Below are 15,840 nucleotides of genomic sequence, written 5' to 3' on the forward strand. Positions count from 1 at the left end.
CCAAGGCCAACCACAGCTGGAGGAGCCTCATCCTGAGTCTGGCATGGCAAACCACATATGTGCATGCCGACATGTGACCCAGGAGCTGGAGGCACGCTCTGGATGTCGTCACAAGGAACTGTGTGACTGTGTCGATGAGCCCTTTCAGGGACTCGAATTTGTCTGGTGGGAGGCAAGTCCTGGCCAATGTAGTGTCCAGGACTGCCCCGATGAACTCTGCACTGGGACTAACGTGGACTTGGTGTCGTTTACTAACAGGCCGAGGGTGGCACATGTGGACAGGAGTGCCGCCATGTGATCCCACATCTGCGATCTCGAGCTGCCCTTGACCTGTCAGTCATCCAGACAGGGGAAGATCTGAACCCCACGACATCTGAGGTAGGCCGCCACCACAGACATGCACTTCGTGATACCCTGGGAGCAATGCACAGTCCGAAGAGGAGGACTGTAAATTGGTAGTGCTCCTGCCCAACCATGAAACAGAGGAAACGCCTGTGTTCCTCGAATATATGCATGCAGAAGTACATGTCCTGCAGATCAAGCACGGTGTACCAGTCCCCAGGATCCAGGGAGGGGATGAGGAAGCCAGAGAGAACATGTGCAACTTGAGCTTTACCATGTACTGGTTCAGATCTCGCAGGTCCAGGATAGGCCTGAGTCCCCCTTTGGCCTTTGGGATAAGGTAACAGCGGGAATGGTGCCCCTTGCATTTGAACTCCACTGGCATCACTTCCACCACTCCTAAACCAAGGAGCCACCCCACCTCCTGCTCAAGCAGGGCTTGTGAGAGGGGTCCCCTAGTAGGGATGGGGACGGAGGGTAGTTGGGCAGGGTAGAGGTAAACTGGAGAGCGTAGCCCCGGGAGACTGTGTTGAGAAACCAAAGGTCTTAAGTCAGCCGCGACCACTCAGGGAGAAAAGCACACAACCAGCTGGAGAAGGGAAGCTTTATTGCAGGTGGATCCCTGGTAATGAACTGGTAAGTCACCCCCAGGCATCCCATCAAAACTTACATTTCCCCACCTGTTTACCCTTGGAGGGCACAGGCTGGGGGCAGACCAGGACTGCCTCTGTAGGTGTTTCTTATAGTCGTGTGATTTTTTATAAGGGGGCTCATATTTAGAGTGGGTGGCCTGGGTGGGAGCCTGCTAAGGCTTAAACTTGGTCCTGGCCGAGGCCAGGACGTAGAGGCCAAGTGTCTTGAGTGTTGTGAGAGAATCTTTCAGGACGTGCAATTTTACATCCGTCTGTTCCACAAACAGGACCTTGTCATCGAACAGAAGGTCCTGCAAGGAGTTCTGCACCCCACTGGACAGCCCAGATAGCAGGAGCCACAACACCCTCCTCATGGACACCGCGGAGGCCACAGATCTTGCATCCGTATCCACGGCATTGGACACTGCCTGCAGGGTTGCACTGGCAGCCACTGTATCCTCCTCCACACCAGAGCTTTAAACTCCTTCCTGTTGCGCTCCTGGACGGAGTCCTTGAATTTGGGTGGAGAGCCCCACAAATTGAACTTGTACCAACCCAGGAGGGCCTGATGGTTCACCATCCTTAACTGGAAACCTCAAGGACAAATAAACCAGTCTCCCAAATAAGTCCAGCCTCCTTGAGTCTTTATTTTTTGGAGTAGGGGCTGGTTGGCCCTGCCTCTCCCTATGGCCGATTGACTCAACTACCAGGGAATTGGGGGCAGGGTGGATGTAATTTGCCTTGGTGGGCAAAAAGTACTTCTGTTCTGCCCTCAGAGATGGGAGGCAAGGAAGCCTGAGTTTGCCACAAAGCATTTGAAGGACATTGAAGAGAGAGTCCGAGGGTTCCTCCACCTCCTCGGTCTGAAGGTCGAGGCTCAATGCCACCCTTTTCAATAGTTCCTGGTGGGCCTTAAGAGTCCTCCTTCAGAACAGTGGGAAGAGGGGCAACAATCACCTCATCATGGGAGGATGAGAACTGGGGTGCAGTATTCTGCATACTCACTGGTACTGGAGGTCCCACCATTTGGTCACCCTCTGGGTGCGGAACCGAAGATACACGCCCACTGACTCCTTTCTGGAAGACTGGGAAAGAGAGGCCAACGGTCTCTCCAAGGCTCCAGCAACCGAGCAAGCCCCTACTGGGGACTGCGTCAGGGGCTACGAGACCCACTGATACCATGGTGCTGCCACCACTGCACCTGCTGTGGCACCAGTAGAGCAGGCGACTGATGACTACGAAGGAAGGCTGGGCTGGCATATGACTGCTGCTGTCCCTGGACCAGGAGTGGTGGCGGCGTTGGGAACAGTGCCAACTACGAGACTGTGATCCTGACATGGAGGAGTGATACCGCCAGCAGGAGGTGCTCCATGATCAGCTCTGGCAGGCGGATCCGCGATGGCGAGGTGACAGATAGCGGGACTGCGGTGTGGCTCTGGAGCGACATGAACAGGAACTGCATCAACACCCATATCGCAACGGACTAGAGTAGCCTCTCAGAGACGAGGACCTCGGGTGCCATCTGTCCTGGTCTCAATAGGGCCCACTCCCCTCACGACGTCTACGATCCCTCGAGGCAGAGAAGTGCCTGGAACCCCTGTCAGTTGGAACCCAGCCAGACAACCTGGTGGGGTTGATGGGAACTGGCGCGGACTACTCACGGGGCAGCAAAAGGCGTCGGGAACATTCCCTAGACCGCGAACAGTACCAACCAGGAGGCGGCTGCAGAGATCCAAGCAGTGACTTGCCTCTGGACCGGGGAGCCAACGGTGGCAGTGCCCCTGATACCGGCAGAAATATAACATCCCAAGCCACTTGCAGGGCCTCCAGCATAGAGGGCACCTGGACAACCAGGGAGGCCTGTGCCGAGAGGGCTGGGCAACTCTGCTCAACCCGAGTCGGAGGCCTGAAGGCTGACGGGGCTCAAGACCTGCTCAGTGTGGGTTTAGGTCCTGTCCCGGTCTTGCTCTGGTGTCTCAGCGGAGACGACCTCTTCTTAGCCTTCTTGGTGTGCCCCACGGAAGGGGAGCGGTGCCAACTGGTGGAAGACACTGCAGAGTCGCCATGCACCAACACCGCGGTGCTTGGTGCCAACTCGGAGTGGCACACTGGAGTTGGGGTCAACACCGACTTCATTTGAATGGCTCAGAGCCGAATGTCCCTTTCGTTCTTGGTCCAAGGCCTGAAAGATCTGCAAATCTTGCAACGATCACTAAGATGAGTTTCCCCCAGATAGCGTGAACAGTTCACATGCGGATCACTTACTGGCATTAGCCGCCTGCAAGTGTCACATGACTTAAAGCCAGGGGCACAGAGTTCAAGAGGAAAGCTGCAGCGAAGCTGGAGCAGAGCAGTTCCGATACACCTTCACTGGTAGCAAGAAGGAACTGGGCGGGGGGGGGAGCATGCAGAGCCCCTTATACTGCACCACAGGGACGCCACTCCAGGGGTTACTAGGGGCACTCCCCTATGGGTACTGCTAGGGGAAAAACTTCTGGCACCAGTGCACATGGTGAGCACGCGCACCTATTGTGGAATGCACATGAGCAATCACTCAAAGAAGAAGGTTTTTTTCCTCCTGAGGGAGTTATGATAGTGCTATCAACACATCCAGTGTATGAGACTTAAATCTCTCCAGAAGTTAAATGCAGCATAGCTAAAAATACCAGGATATGAACTGATCCAGGTGGAAATCTGAGACTACTTTAGACGAGAACTTTGGGTGAGATCTGAGAGTCATGTTATCCTTACACAATAATGCACAAGGAGGCTTTGACATCAACGCTTGGATCTCGCTCACCCTGTTAGTCAAAGGTGACAGGGAACAAGACTGCAAAGGATCAAAGGAGGGATCCATCAGGGCCAGAAAGATAATATTTAAGATTTTAGAAAAGAGAAGGGCTGCCAAGTAGAGGAAAACTATGGACCATATCTTTTACTAACTTCATAACTATGGAATGTGAAAAGATAGTGTGACCTTAAATAAAAGGGTGAGAGGCTCAAATTGCAACTAAGTAGACTCTAACTGAGCTAATGGTGAGAACTGTTTGCTTCCAAAATAATAAACAGCTCAAAACACTACTAGATAGCGACATCTGGCAAACGCTGAGGAGCTTGGCTAGTAGTCTTTACCACTTTAATCTATACATTAGCCTCGTAGAAGGCTTTCTGCTTTGAATCAGAGTGTCCTGCACTGCACTTCAGAAGAGCACCTGCTAGTGAAGGCAGGGGGCTGGACTCGATGACCTTTCAAGGTCCCTTCCAGTTCTAGGAGATTGGTATATCTCCAATAATAATAATTATTATTACCACCACCTTCTGTTCATAATGCTCAGCTAGCAGATGTGCATATGATCAGATGCAGAGATGAAGGACTGGGGACAGGATTTGGCCATGATCTTGGGAAATAACATGACAGGTCTGGTAGAGCAATTGGAGGCTGCATCCAGAGGTGTATCGGGTCAGGAGTACAAACACTGAGGCTATTGTTAGTAAGCCCTTGTCCTGTCTCATTTTTCTGAAGATCCTGGAAATTCAAGGGATCATGGAAGACCATACATCAGGTCCTTGTTTGGATGTTGCTGAATTATGAATTGCTGTGATTCATACGAATTCACGTGGAGAACACAAGTTTGGTATGGCTTGGTATGTCTGAATTTGCTAGAGGATTCTGGGAGCAGGGATCTCTTCACATCAGACAGTTGGTATGGAAATTTACTGAGCGCTGAAATTGCACTTGAATGGTTAATCAGAGGCTCAATCTGTGTACACGTGTATTTTCAACTTGAAATTTTGGTCACGTCAACTGGCCAGCTCACCAAGTAAAGAAAACACAGAAAATGTGATAAGCGAGATTGGTACTGAATGACCCAGGTCAAAATTACCCTTTAGCATGGCACCACACTAAGAGCTCAAGTGAATGACAGATGAGAAGGTAAATGTCAACTGATCTCCGGTCTCTGTCTTGAAGTCCCTTCTAAAAAATTAATTAGAAAAACCAGGACACACGTCTTCTTTGAGAGCAAGGGATATAAATGTTCAGAATATCATATAGTTCTTAGATCCTCTAACATCTAAAGAGGTCCATGATGCTGTAAAACAGAGGGTCCCAGGGTAATCAACCCCTTGCTATGAGAGACTTTTCTAGGACTTTGAACAAGAGGGCCTCGTGGTAACCAACACCCTGCTTTGGGGGACATTTAACATACTAAGTACTTGAGAAGAAAAAAAGACTCCATCTAGGACTGGTAGCTATATCTGCTTGGTTTGCAAATCAGGATACTGTATAGGGCCAACACAATTACTCAGGGTATATGCTTGGGGAACTGAAGCTTATTAGGAAGCTGTATTATATAACCTTTCACTGCTTGTGTAATTCTCTCTCAAACTGCTGTGCATGGAGTAAATTGAATCCGAATTTTCACTGGTACGGGTAACAATCTGCCCAGGTGTGGGCCATTAGAGATCCATTTCAACAATCTGTCACCTACAGGATTGGAAGGCAACCTCCTCTTCAGCATAACATTTGACACTTTGTTAAAGTTGGTGACAATTAAGTCCAAGAATGAGAGCCCCCATTAGAGGAAGATTTGCTGGAGGACAGAAACCTCAAGAGCCCATTCTTGATTGTTAGAATCAAGAATGCCTTCCAATTATCTACCCATATTATCTACCCAGGATAATCTGGTAAATACAGCTGTGAAAGTTAAGTAATCTAATGTTGCATGCATTGCTTCCATAAATGTATTGTCTCTTGACAGAGATTATCTCACTTTCCATTCTCTGCTGACATAGTGCACATTGCTGTAGTACCATCTTTCAGAGTTTGAATCACGGCTCCGTGGAGGAAGATCAGGAAAGCTTTACATGCTAAATTTATGGTTTTCAGCTTCATCATGTTTATATGGATATGAGATTCTTTTGGGGACCAAAGATCCTGCATCTGTAGATCGCCTATGTGAGCTCCACATCCTTTCTGGGAAGCATCCATTACCCCATTCGAGGCAAGGAGGTATGAAGCATAAAGTATGCCCTGGCAGATTTCTTATGGATCCTTATATGAGACTAGAAAGGACAAAAATTCTGGAGGGACTGAAACCTTTAAGTCTATGCAGTATCTGCTGGGCTGATAAAGATTTCAAATCATCCCTACAGGGGAAAAAAGTGACAATCTGAATGCAGCGTTAAAGGGCAAGCTGCCATGTGACCTAATAAGCTGAGGCAGTCTCATACTGAAGCCCAGGGATGACTTCAATTCTGAGATGATGTCCACAATGGCACAGAATTACTTCAGCTTCTTGCTGTTTTAGAGTTCATAGGAGTGGTCCTGAACTCAAATTGTCTGAGTCGGAATAAAAGTGGATTTTTCAAGGTTTGCGCTGAGTCTCACTGAGGTAAAGAGCTTGAGGACTATTCATATTGAGCAAGGTACCTTCTGAAGAGATTTGCCTTCAATCAGCCATTCTTCAAGGTATGGATAGATGAGCTGCTGGGCACTTGCTAAACTTCTTTGTTGCCATGGAAAGTCTTATAGGCAGAACTCTGTGCAGGTAAGTGTGAGCTTCACACTAGGAAACAAGGTATTAACTGCCTACTGGATGGACAGACAGAAATATGCATACTGGAAGTCAACAGCTGCAAACTAAAGATCAACAGAAGGTATTATGGATGCCTAGAGTGACTATCATTCATCAAAAAATGGATGAATTTGCTGAGGTCTAGAATGAGAAACCATCCTCCTTTCTTCTTTGGGATAACCCACCCAAAACCTGAGAAGCACTTCCTCCACTACTCCAAGTTATAGAAGGGAGTCCACCTCTTGTCTCAACAGCATCTCATGAGAGGAGTCCTTAAGGAGGGCTGGATTTGAAGAGCATGGGAGCTGACAAGGACTCAAACTGGACCAAAATCCTTTGTTGATGACTACTGGAACCCAGTTCCAGTTCAGACCTCCAACGAGTAAAAAAGGAAGCTGCCAAACAGGAGGGTGGGGAGGCAGTGCAGGAATACATCCAGTCAGATCAGCCCAGGGTTCTTGACCATGTCATCTAACTTGTTGCCTGGATCCAGATGCAACCTGAGTGCTAGCTGAAAAGAAAGCTGAATTGCTTCTTCACTGGAAGAAGGGGGTTTCTTTCTGGGAGGCTCAGCATATTTCTGCTGGTAACATGAGCCTTCTCTTGGAAGTTTGTCCTCTCTCCTCCTCCAAGCTGGAGGATAAAGGCCCAGAGAGTAAAGAATTGTCCTGGAATTCTACAAAGAATTTAGCACTTCATCCATGTTAGAATTAAGTCAGAACCTTCAAACGGCACATCCTCAATGGTGACCTTAGCTCTTTCAGTAGATCTTATGATTTCAGCCATTAAGATTCAATACGGTAATAGAAGTAGACATAGCTCTCACATCTAGAGCTGCCTGCAACAATGTCTTGGCAGTCGGTAAGAACGGACCTCAGCTCCTCCACAGACTCCTGAGGTAGTTTATCTGCAAAATGGGAGATCTTCTCCTACTAGAGGTAGGCATATATCACTTTCAAAGGTTAATAAATTTACTATAAGAACCTAAAGGTTGACTGAAGAGTAAACTTTTCTCCCAAAAAGGTCTTGTTTCTTTAGGTCCCTCTACTTAGGAGTCATCTTAGCAAGTTCTTGTTTTATTTTCTCCTGCACTGCAGCGGCCTCTAGTGAACTGGGGCAAGGTGAACATAAAAATACTGGAACCTTTCAGGAGGGACCTAGCAAGGACGCTGATGTTTCAGAAGTTGCAAGGCTGGAGGCCAGTGATTTCCTTGGCTTTGCCAGGTCTGAAAATAACTTAATATGTGGTGTGGCTAACCTGCCTAATATCGTGGGACGCAACATGTTAAATGATTTATTGACTTCTTTGGGCCACTCCCAATGTCTAAGGTATCTGCTATGTATTTTAACAGGTCTTGAAAAGCCTTAAAGTTATCAATAGCAGATGGTAAATTAGGCTTAACATCTGCATCTGGGAAGGTGTATGGGATGACTACTGGTACTGTAGGAGCTATTCTTCTTCCTGATCCTCCTCATTTTTGGCCACATGCCTCACAACGTGAAGACTTATAATGCTCCAGAAGGCCTCGTAGAAGGAGACCTGTGATGAGACAAAGGAACTTTCAATGACTGAGGTCTAGGAAGTAGAGTTTTAGGGTTCCTAAGTGGCAAGTAAGGCCAGGTTTGCATGACATCAAGTATGGTATATGGCACTACGGTGGAGATACCCGTAGGGTTTGGATTCTGTACAACCCAGGCCTCTTTTGGTGTCAATGAGAAGAGTGCCCTCTAGACTTCCTTTTGGACTTCTATTCATAGACACTGGAGTTTGGGGACAAATATAGGAAAAGGTTCCCTATTATGATCTGACAAAGAAAAGACAGGAATACACTTCCTCGTACAGCGCAGTCAACCTCAGGTGTTGATAGAGGCTGAAGAGACGGGATATAGATCTATAAATCAGAAAGAGGGACTCCAAAGGAGCTTGGTGGATAACAACTGTATTAGTCTGAACATATTTGGTTCTGATACTGACAGAAACCTGTTACTACTACTGTACTGAATAATGGATACTGGCATAATGACAAGGTTTTTTGGAGCTGGAAAGGACAGTACCAAGCAAGGCAGAACCAAGGGTATCAGTACCAAAGGAGATACCAAAGCACCAATGCCAAAGTGGAATTATCAGTGACCAGAACAGGTGCATGACTTAATTTCTTGCCAACAGGCCAAGGCAGATAGCTACTGTAACTACACTACAAAAACTCTAAAAACCTAACTAGAAGAGCGGAGCTGCAGGATAGCAGATGGACACTGCTAACTTCCATCTTGCTGCTAGAAGTGGTAAGAACTAAGGGCAGTTGGGTCTGCTCCACCCTTTATGTCCTCAGGTGGGAGGAGGGGACACTAGGACATGCAGATTGCAGGCATGCCTCCTATGAACACTTCTGGCCAAAATATTACAATCTCATATGCAAGGTGCACATGCACGCCTAGAGAGAAAACCATATGGACACACTGGAATAACCTGCACTTTTGTTCTCCACTAAGGAACATGCATTTTATAAAAAACACACACACAGGGAACACATTGTACAGAGAGACCTCTTTCCATAATTACAAGATTGTGTGATTACAGACAAACCTTCTTCCTACCTTCCCCTTCCAGCCCCCCACATACCTTATTATCCTTTAGGAAAAGTGCTAACATTTCTTCTCTCCCATAGCGATAATCTGCTAATTTGTACTTTGGCAAAGCGGGAGAAAGGGGAGGCGAAGTCACGCTCCCACCACTGGATAGAGCTCGCAGCCTAGAACAAAGCAGAGGAGGAACGAAATTAAAATGGACAGACTCTATACCTGTGCTATCATATCACTGCACCAGACATCAAATAGAGTTTGAGATGGATAAAATAAATCCAACAATTGGAACAGATTGGCTTCACAAATACCCTATAGCAGTAGAGGAAAAAATCCCAGGACTAGTTTTTGTTTGTTTTTTAATAAAAAGAAGCCCTGCTTACCACACAATGGCACCAGCACACTAACACCACTCTGCTGATGTATAATTAAATTTCTCTCTACAAGCACATCAGGAAACACTATCCACCAAAGCATTAGAAGATGGCATGCACAATTACTCTTCTAAACCCTGTGGATTACCTTTCTTGGAAGCCCTACTTTACCAGGTGGCCATCCTGCAGCAAAAAAACTTCAGGACCAGACTTCAAAGAGAAACTGCTGAGCTTCAGTTCATCTGCAAATTTGACACCATCAGCTCAGGATTAAACAAAGACTGTGAATGGCTTGCCAACTACAAAATCAGCTTCTCCTCCCTTGGTTTTTACACCTCAACTGCTAGAACAGGGCCTCATCCTCCCTGACTGAACTAACCTCGTTATCTCTAGCTTGCTTGCATATATATATCTGCCCCTGGAAATTTCCACTACATGCATCCAACGAAGTGGGTATTCACCCACGAAAGCTCATGCTCCAAAACGTCTATTAGTCTATAAGGTGCCAGAGATTCTTTGCTGCTCCTACTTTACCTGTTAGTCTAAAACGATACCAAAATAAACAATTTTAAGCTTTACAAATGTCCTACAATCATTAGACAATTTCAGTATTTTAAACACATTTTTAGATTACTGCTTTCGAACATGTCTGCAAATTGTGTTTGCTCCCTAAGTCAGAAGAACTATCTTTAGGAGTGCAAGAGCTGTACATTTTTTGGAACCTCTTCTAAGATCACAAACTAGAATAATTAGTATGATGATTTTCCTGATGTGGACACCACCCCACAAAGAAGTGGGACTGAGACAATGAACTCATTTAAAAAGACAACAGCTGTCTGATAGGACTTTTGTCACATGTTACACAAGCTAGACTCAATTCAGTGATTTACAAGTAAACTCCATAGCCTCTAATTTTCTGAGCTATAAACCAATGTAAACTTTCATAGTTGATGTGACAGCATAAGCAATACTTTATATTAATATAATCTGATCATCACCCATTTTGCTATTTTCTGTATATGCAACAGCGATTATTTTTAGTGTCAATTAAAGTGGTGCAATTCCAACTAAAACTGGAAGTATTACTACTATTTGGTAGCACCAATTTTTAAGTTTCCTTAAAGAATTTGTAGGTTACTTTTAGAATATTCCTTCCTCTGGATCAATATATACAGAATATCCCAAGAGCCAAATGGAAGGAGAGTTCTAAATCCATTTCTGAAATTCAAGGGTAAAGTTTTCAAAAGCACTTATTGCGACTTAAGAGCCCAAGTTTTTGAAAGTTTTACACTAAAAATGTTTTTTTTCTAAAAAAGGACTGAAGATCTCCAGATTCATTCTGATTCCTGGCTTCCATTCAGACTCAACTCTCTACCACTGACGCTGAAGATATCACCCCACTCATGAACATCTGCTGGAGCATGAACCTAGCCTCAGGAGAGTAAGTAAACGCTGCATGGTTTTGCAAAGTTTATTATTTGTAGCTCTGAAAAGATATAAAACTAAAACTTCACAAAACTAATATATGCTTGAAAAAAAACATACTTGACCTCCCACTAGGTTAGCTTCATGCTCCATCACACTTTCACAGAACCACAGAAATTCAGGGCTAAAAGTAATCTCAAGACGTTATCAAGTCCAGCCCCCTGCACTGAGGGAGGACCAAGTAAACCTACACAGGTGTTGGTCTAATCTAGGGATTCTCAAACTTCATTGCACCACAATCCCCTTCTGACAACGAAAATTTCTACACGAACCCAGGAGGGAGGACTCAAGCATGAGCCTACCCAAGCCCCACTGTCCCTCCCCCGGGGGGAAGATGCAAAGCCGAAGCCCAAGGGCTTCAGCCCCCAACAGGGGACCTGTAACCTGAGCCCTGACACCCAGGGCTGAAGCTCTCAGGCTTCAGTTTTGGCCCCAGGCAGTGGGGCTCAGGCTTCGGCCTCAGGTCCCTGCAAGTCTAACATCAGCCCTTGCGACCTAGGGTCACAACCCACTTGGGGTCTCAACCTCTAGTTTGAGAACCATTGCTCTAACCTGTTCATAAAAAGCTCCAATGATGGAGATTCACCAACCACTCTTGGAAGCCTATTCCAGAACTTAACTACCTTTATATTTAGAAAAATTTTCCTAATAGCTAACCTAAAGCTCCCTTGCTGCAGATTGTAACAACCCTGAACATATCTGAAGACTTTTCAGGTACCCTCTCAGTCTTCTTTGCTCAAGACTAAATATGCCCAGTTTTTTAAAATCTTTCCTTACAGATTTTTTAAAAAAACTTATTTTTATTGCTCTCCTCTGGATTTCTCTCCGATATATGCACAATATCGTTCCGAAACCATGGCACCCAGAATTGAATACAATCTCCAGGTGACGTCTTATCAGTGCTGAAACAGTTATCTCTCACCTCTTACATACAACACTCCTGCTAAAAACACCCCAGAGTGATGATAGCCGTTTTTGCAACTGCATCACATTGACAACTCTCAATTTGTGATCAACTAACTCTCAGCTCCCTCTCAGCAGGACCACCACCTAACCAGTTATTCCCCATTTTGCACTTGTGCATTTGATTTTTCCTTCCTCAGTGTAGTACTTTCCACTTTTCTTGACCGAATTTCATCTTGCTGATTTCAGACCAATTCTCCAATCTGTCAAAGTCATTTTGAATTCTAATCCTGTTCTCTTGAGTACTGGTATCCCCTCCCAACTTAGTGCCATCTGCAAATTTTATAAGCACTCTCTCCAATCCATTATTGAAGTCATTAATGAAAAGTACTGAATAGTACTAGATCAGGACTGACCCTCCGGGACCCCACCAGATATGCCCCTTCAGTTTGACAGCAAACTGTCAATGGCTACTCTGAGTTTAGTCTTTCAACCAACTGTGCACTCACCTTATAGTAATTTCATTTAGACCACAATTCCCTAGTTTGGTTATGAGAATGTCATGTAGGACTGTGTGAAACACTTGACTAAAACTAAAATATCACATCTACTGCACAACGCTCCTATCCACTATGCCAGTAATTTGGTCCAAGAAAGAAATTAGGTTTGGCAAGAACAATCATGCCAAACCAACCTATGTTGGCTATTCCCTATAAATCTATTACCCTCTAGGTGCTTACACCCGGATTGTTTAATAATTTGTTCTAGTTTACTTCCAGGTATTGAAGTTAGGCTGACTGTTCTGTAATTCCCTGGGTCCTCTGTTTCACTTTTAAAGATAGGTACTACCATTTGCCCTTCTCCGGTCTACTAGGACCTCACCTGTCCTCTATGAATTCTCAAAGACAATTGTTAAACAGTTCTGAGATTGCTTCAGCTAGTTCCTTAAGTTTCCTAGGATGAACTTTATCAGGCCCTGGTGACTTGAATATAGCTATCTTATCCAAATATTCTTTGGTCTTTCCCTATTTTGGCTTGCATTCCTTCTCTTTTGTTGTTAATACAGTAAAAGCTGTGTTATCCAGCATTTTGCCAACCGGAATGTTCTAGCAACTGGCATTTCAGGAAGGTATGCAGTTGGGGGCTCTGGGAGGAAGTTTAGGTGTAGGAGGGGCTGGGGCGTGAAAGGGGTTTTGGGGTGCTGGATCTGGGCAGCATTCATCTCAGGCAGCTCCCCACAAGTGGCGACATGTCCCTGCTGCTCCTAGGTGGAGGCGCAGCCAGGCAGCTCTGCGCACAGCTCCTACTCAGCCCTGAGAGCTGGCTCCGTAGCTCCCATTGGCCAGGGACTGCAGCCAATGGGGGCTGCAGGAATCCATTGCCCCGAGCCCCCTCCCGCACTTCAACTCCTTCCCTCGTAGTGAACAGGAATTTTTTACTTACTTGCACCCCCCATTCCTCCAACATGTCAGACAACAAAACTTTTACTGTACTGTGTTGAGCATATGGTTACCAATAAACTTCTTAGTGAAAACTGAAGCAAAATAGGCCTTAAACTCCTCACCCTTCTTAATGTCATCAATTAGCTCTCCTTCCACAGTAAGTAGAGGACAGATACTTTCCTTTGTCTTTCTCTTGCTCCTAATCTAAGTTATCTCTTAGATGAGCAGCTACCTACCTATTAAGCACCTCCTCACCGGTCCCAGCACAGATCTGCCACGGTGGGGAGAGGCATCAGACCTGCCATGGTTGGGAGAGGCACCCCTCCATGCTAGCCCCAGCACAGACCTGTCCCGGACTTGCCGCAGCCGGGGGCAGGTGCCTCTCCCCCGTCCCCAAGCTGCTGCGGAGATATAGGGCTGGGGGAATCCTCTCTCTACACTGGAGCCCTGAGGCAGCCTGCCCCCCCCCAAACCCCTCATCTCTGCCCCAACCCCAAGCCCCACACCCCAACCCTGTGCCCCAGCCCTAAACCCCCTCCTGCACCCTGAACCCATCATCCCTGGCCCCACCCCAGAGCCCGCACCCTCAGCCAGAGTTCTCATCACCCCCACACCAAGTCCCCAACCCTCTGCCCCAGCCCTGAGCACCATCCCGCATCCCTCATCCCTGGCCCCACCCCAGAGGCCGCATCCCCAGTCAGAGCTTTCCCCCACCCTGCACTCCAAACCTCTCCCCCAACCTTGATACCCCTCCCACACTCCAAACCCCGTGGCCCCACCTCCACCACATGAATTCTGTTATGTGCACCAATATGAAGATGATGTGTCACACATCACTTCCATATTGGTGCACATAAAGTTCATTCTGCACATGAACGTAAAAAATTAGAGGGAACACTACTCCCAATGGATTTAAAGAACCTCTCTGTATTGTCTTTTATATCCTTTGCTAGGTGTAACTCATTTTGTTTTGACTTTTCTGATTTTATTCCTACATGCTTGTGCTATTCTTTTGTACTTCTCTTTAGCAATCTGTCCATGTTTTCACTTTCTGTAGGATTCCATTTTGATTCTCAGGTCATATTGGCCTCTTACTATTCTAGCCATCTTTACTTTGCACTGGGATAATTGGCAATTGTGCATTTAACAAAAATCCCTACCGTGTTATACGTGAAACCCCATTATACTGGCGAAGCAGCAGCAGGGCTCCAGCGGCACTTTAAAGGGCCCGGGGCTCTGGCTGCTGTGGGGAGCCTCAGGCCCTTTAAATCACCACCCGAGCCCCACTGCCACAGACCCGGTGACTTAAAGGGCCCAGGGCTCCCCACAGCAACTGGAGTCCCGGCCTTTTAAAGCACCGCCCGAGCCCCGCTGCCGGAGCCCCGGGGTTACCGCACTATATGCAAACCTGTGTTATATCAGGTCGTGTTATATCGGGGTAGAGATGTATTTGTACAGTTAAGGGAATTCTGTAAAATCAGCTTGTGGGTCACTTTTAACGCAACTTTTATATTTTAGTTTGGCATCTCCCAGTGGCAATTTCTTTACTGCCACTTTTATATCAGCAGGACACCAGTATATTCCAATGTGCCATACCACAGGGATTGGATGACTCAGTGTAGTGTTTCACTTGTAGAAAACCTTTTCAAATCTAACCCAGTTTGAATATGCACCAGTCATTATCTGATAAATGAATTTACAAACAAATCTAATACCATGCTGAGATTCCTAGGTTTTAAGGCCAGAAAGGGCCATTATCGTCTAGTCTGACCAACATAAAATGGGGCTCAGACCCTCTCACAGTAATTCCTGTATCAAGCCCAATGATTCATGGCTGAACTAGATAGCATCCATTAAAAAGACATCCAGTCTTCATTTAAGAATTCAAATGGAGGGAGAAACTACCACATCTCTTCATAAACTGTTTCAATGTTTAATTGCCTTCACCATTAAAAATTTGTGCCTTACTTTTCTAGCTTTGGCTTCCTACCACTGTGGCTCGAGTTATGACTGGACTACTAGATTAAACCACCATGTAGTATATTTTCTCCCTGTATAGGTACACTCAGTGATCAAGTCAACCTCTCAACCTTCTTTTCAGTTAACTAGAGATTGAGATTAAGCTTAAGTCTCTCATTGTAAGACATTTTCCAGACAAATCATCCTGTAGTTCTTTCCTGAACCCTCTCCAATTGTTCTACATCATTTTTAAAGATTGGCCACAAAAATAGTTATATTTTTCCAGTAACTGTCTCACCAATACCTAAGCAGTGGTAGTATCTCTTGTATGCTCCCCTCCCCACCCAATTTATCCATCCAAGGATCATGCTAGCTCTTTTGAAGCAACATCAATTGATATCTTTGTGCACAGTCTCAGCAGAGAGGTCAAGGCTGAATAAGCAAGAGGGGCAAATACTGAACTACTATCAAACCTCTGGAACAGTCTTTTATCAGGTCAAGGACAAAGCATATTAGATGGGTATTGTAATAAGACTCTCAAACGATC

At 46.0% G+C, this 15,840-nt stretch overlaps 1 protein-coding gene across 1 annotated transcript in view; it reads right to left on the reverse strand.

The window, feature by feature from the left end:
* The window catches only part of GIGYF2 (GRB10 interacting GYF protein 2), a 159,450-nt gene that overhangs the window by 127,904 nt on the left and 15,706 nt on the right, over positions 1 to 15,840 (reverse strand). The window contains 1 exon segment of the mRNA XM_030575383.1: positions 9,171 to 9,300. Coding sequence (XP_030431243.1) covers positions 9,171 to 9,300 — 130 coding nt within the window.

This window comes from Gopherus evgoodei, chromosome 9 (genome assembly GCF_007399415.2).
Source record: "Gopherus evgoodei ecotype Sinaloan lineage chromosome 9, rGopEvg1_v1.p, whole genome shotgun sequence".
Taxonomy (NCBI): domain Eukaryota; kingdom Metazoa; phylum Chordata; order Testudines; family Testudinidae; genus Gopherus; species Gopherus evgoodei.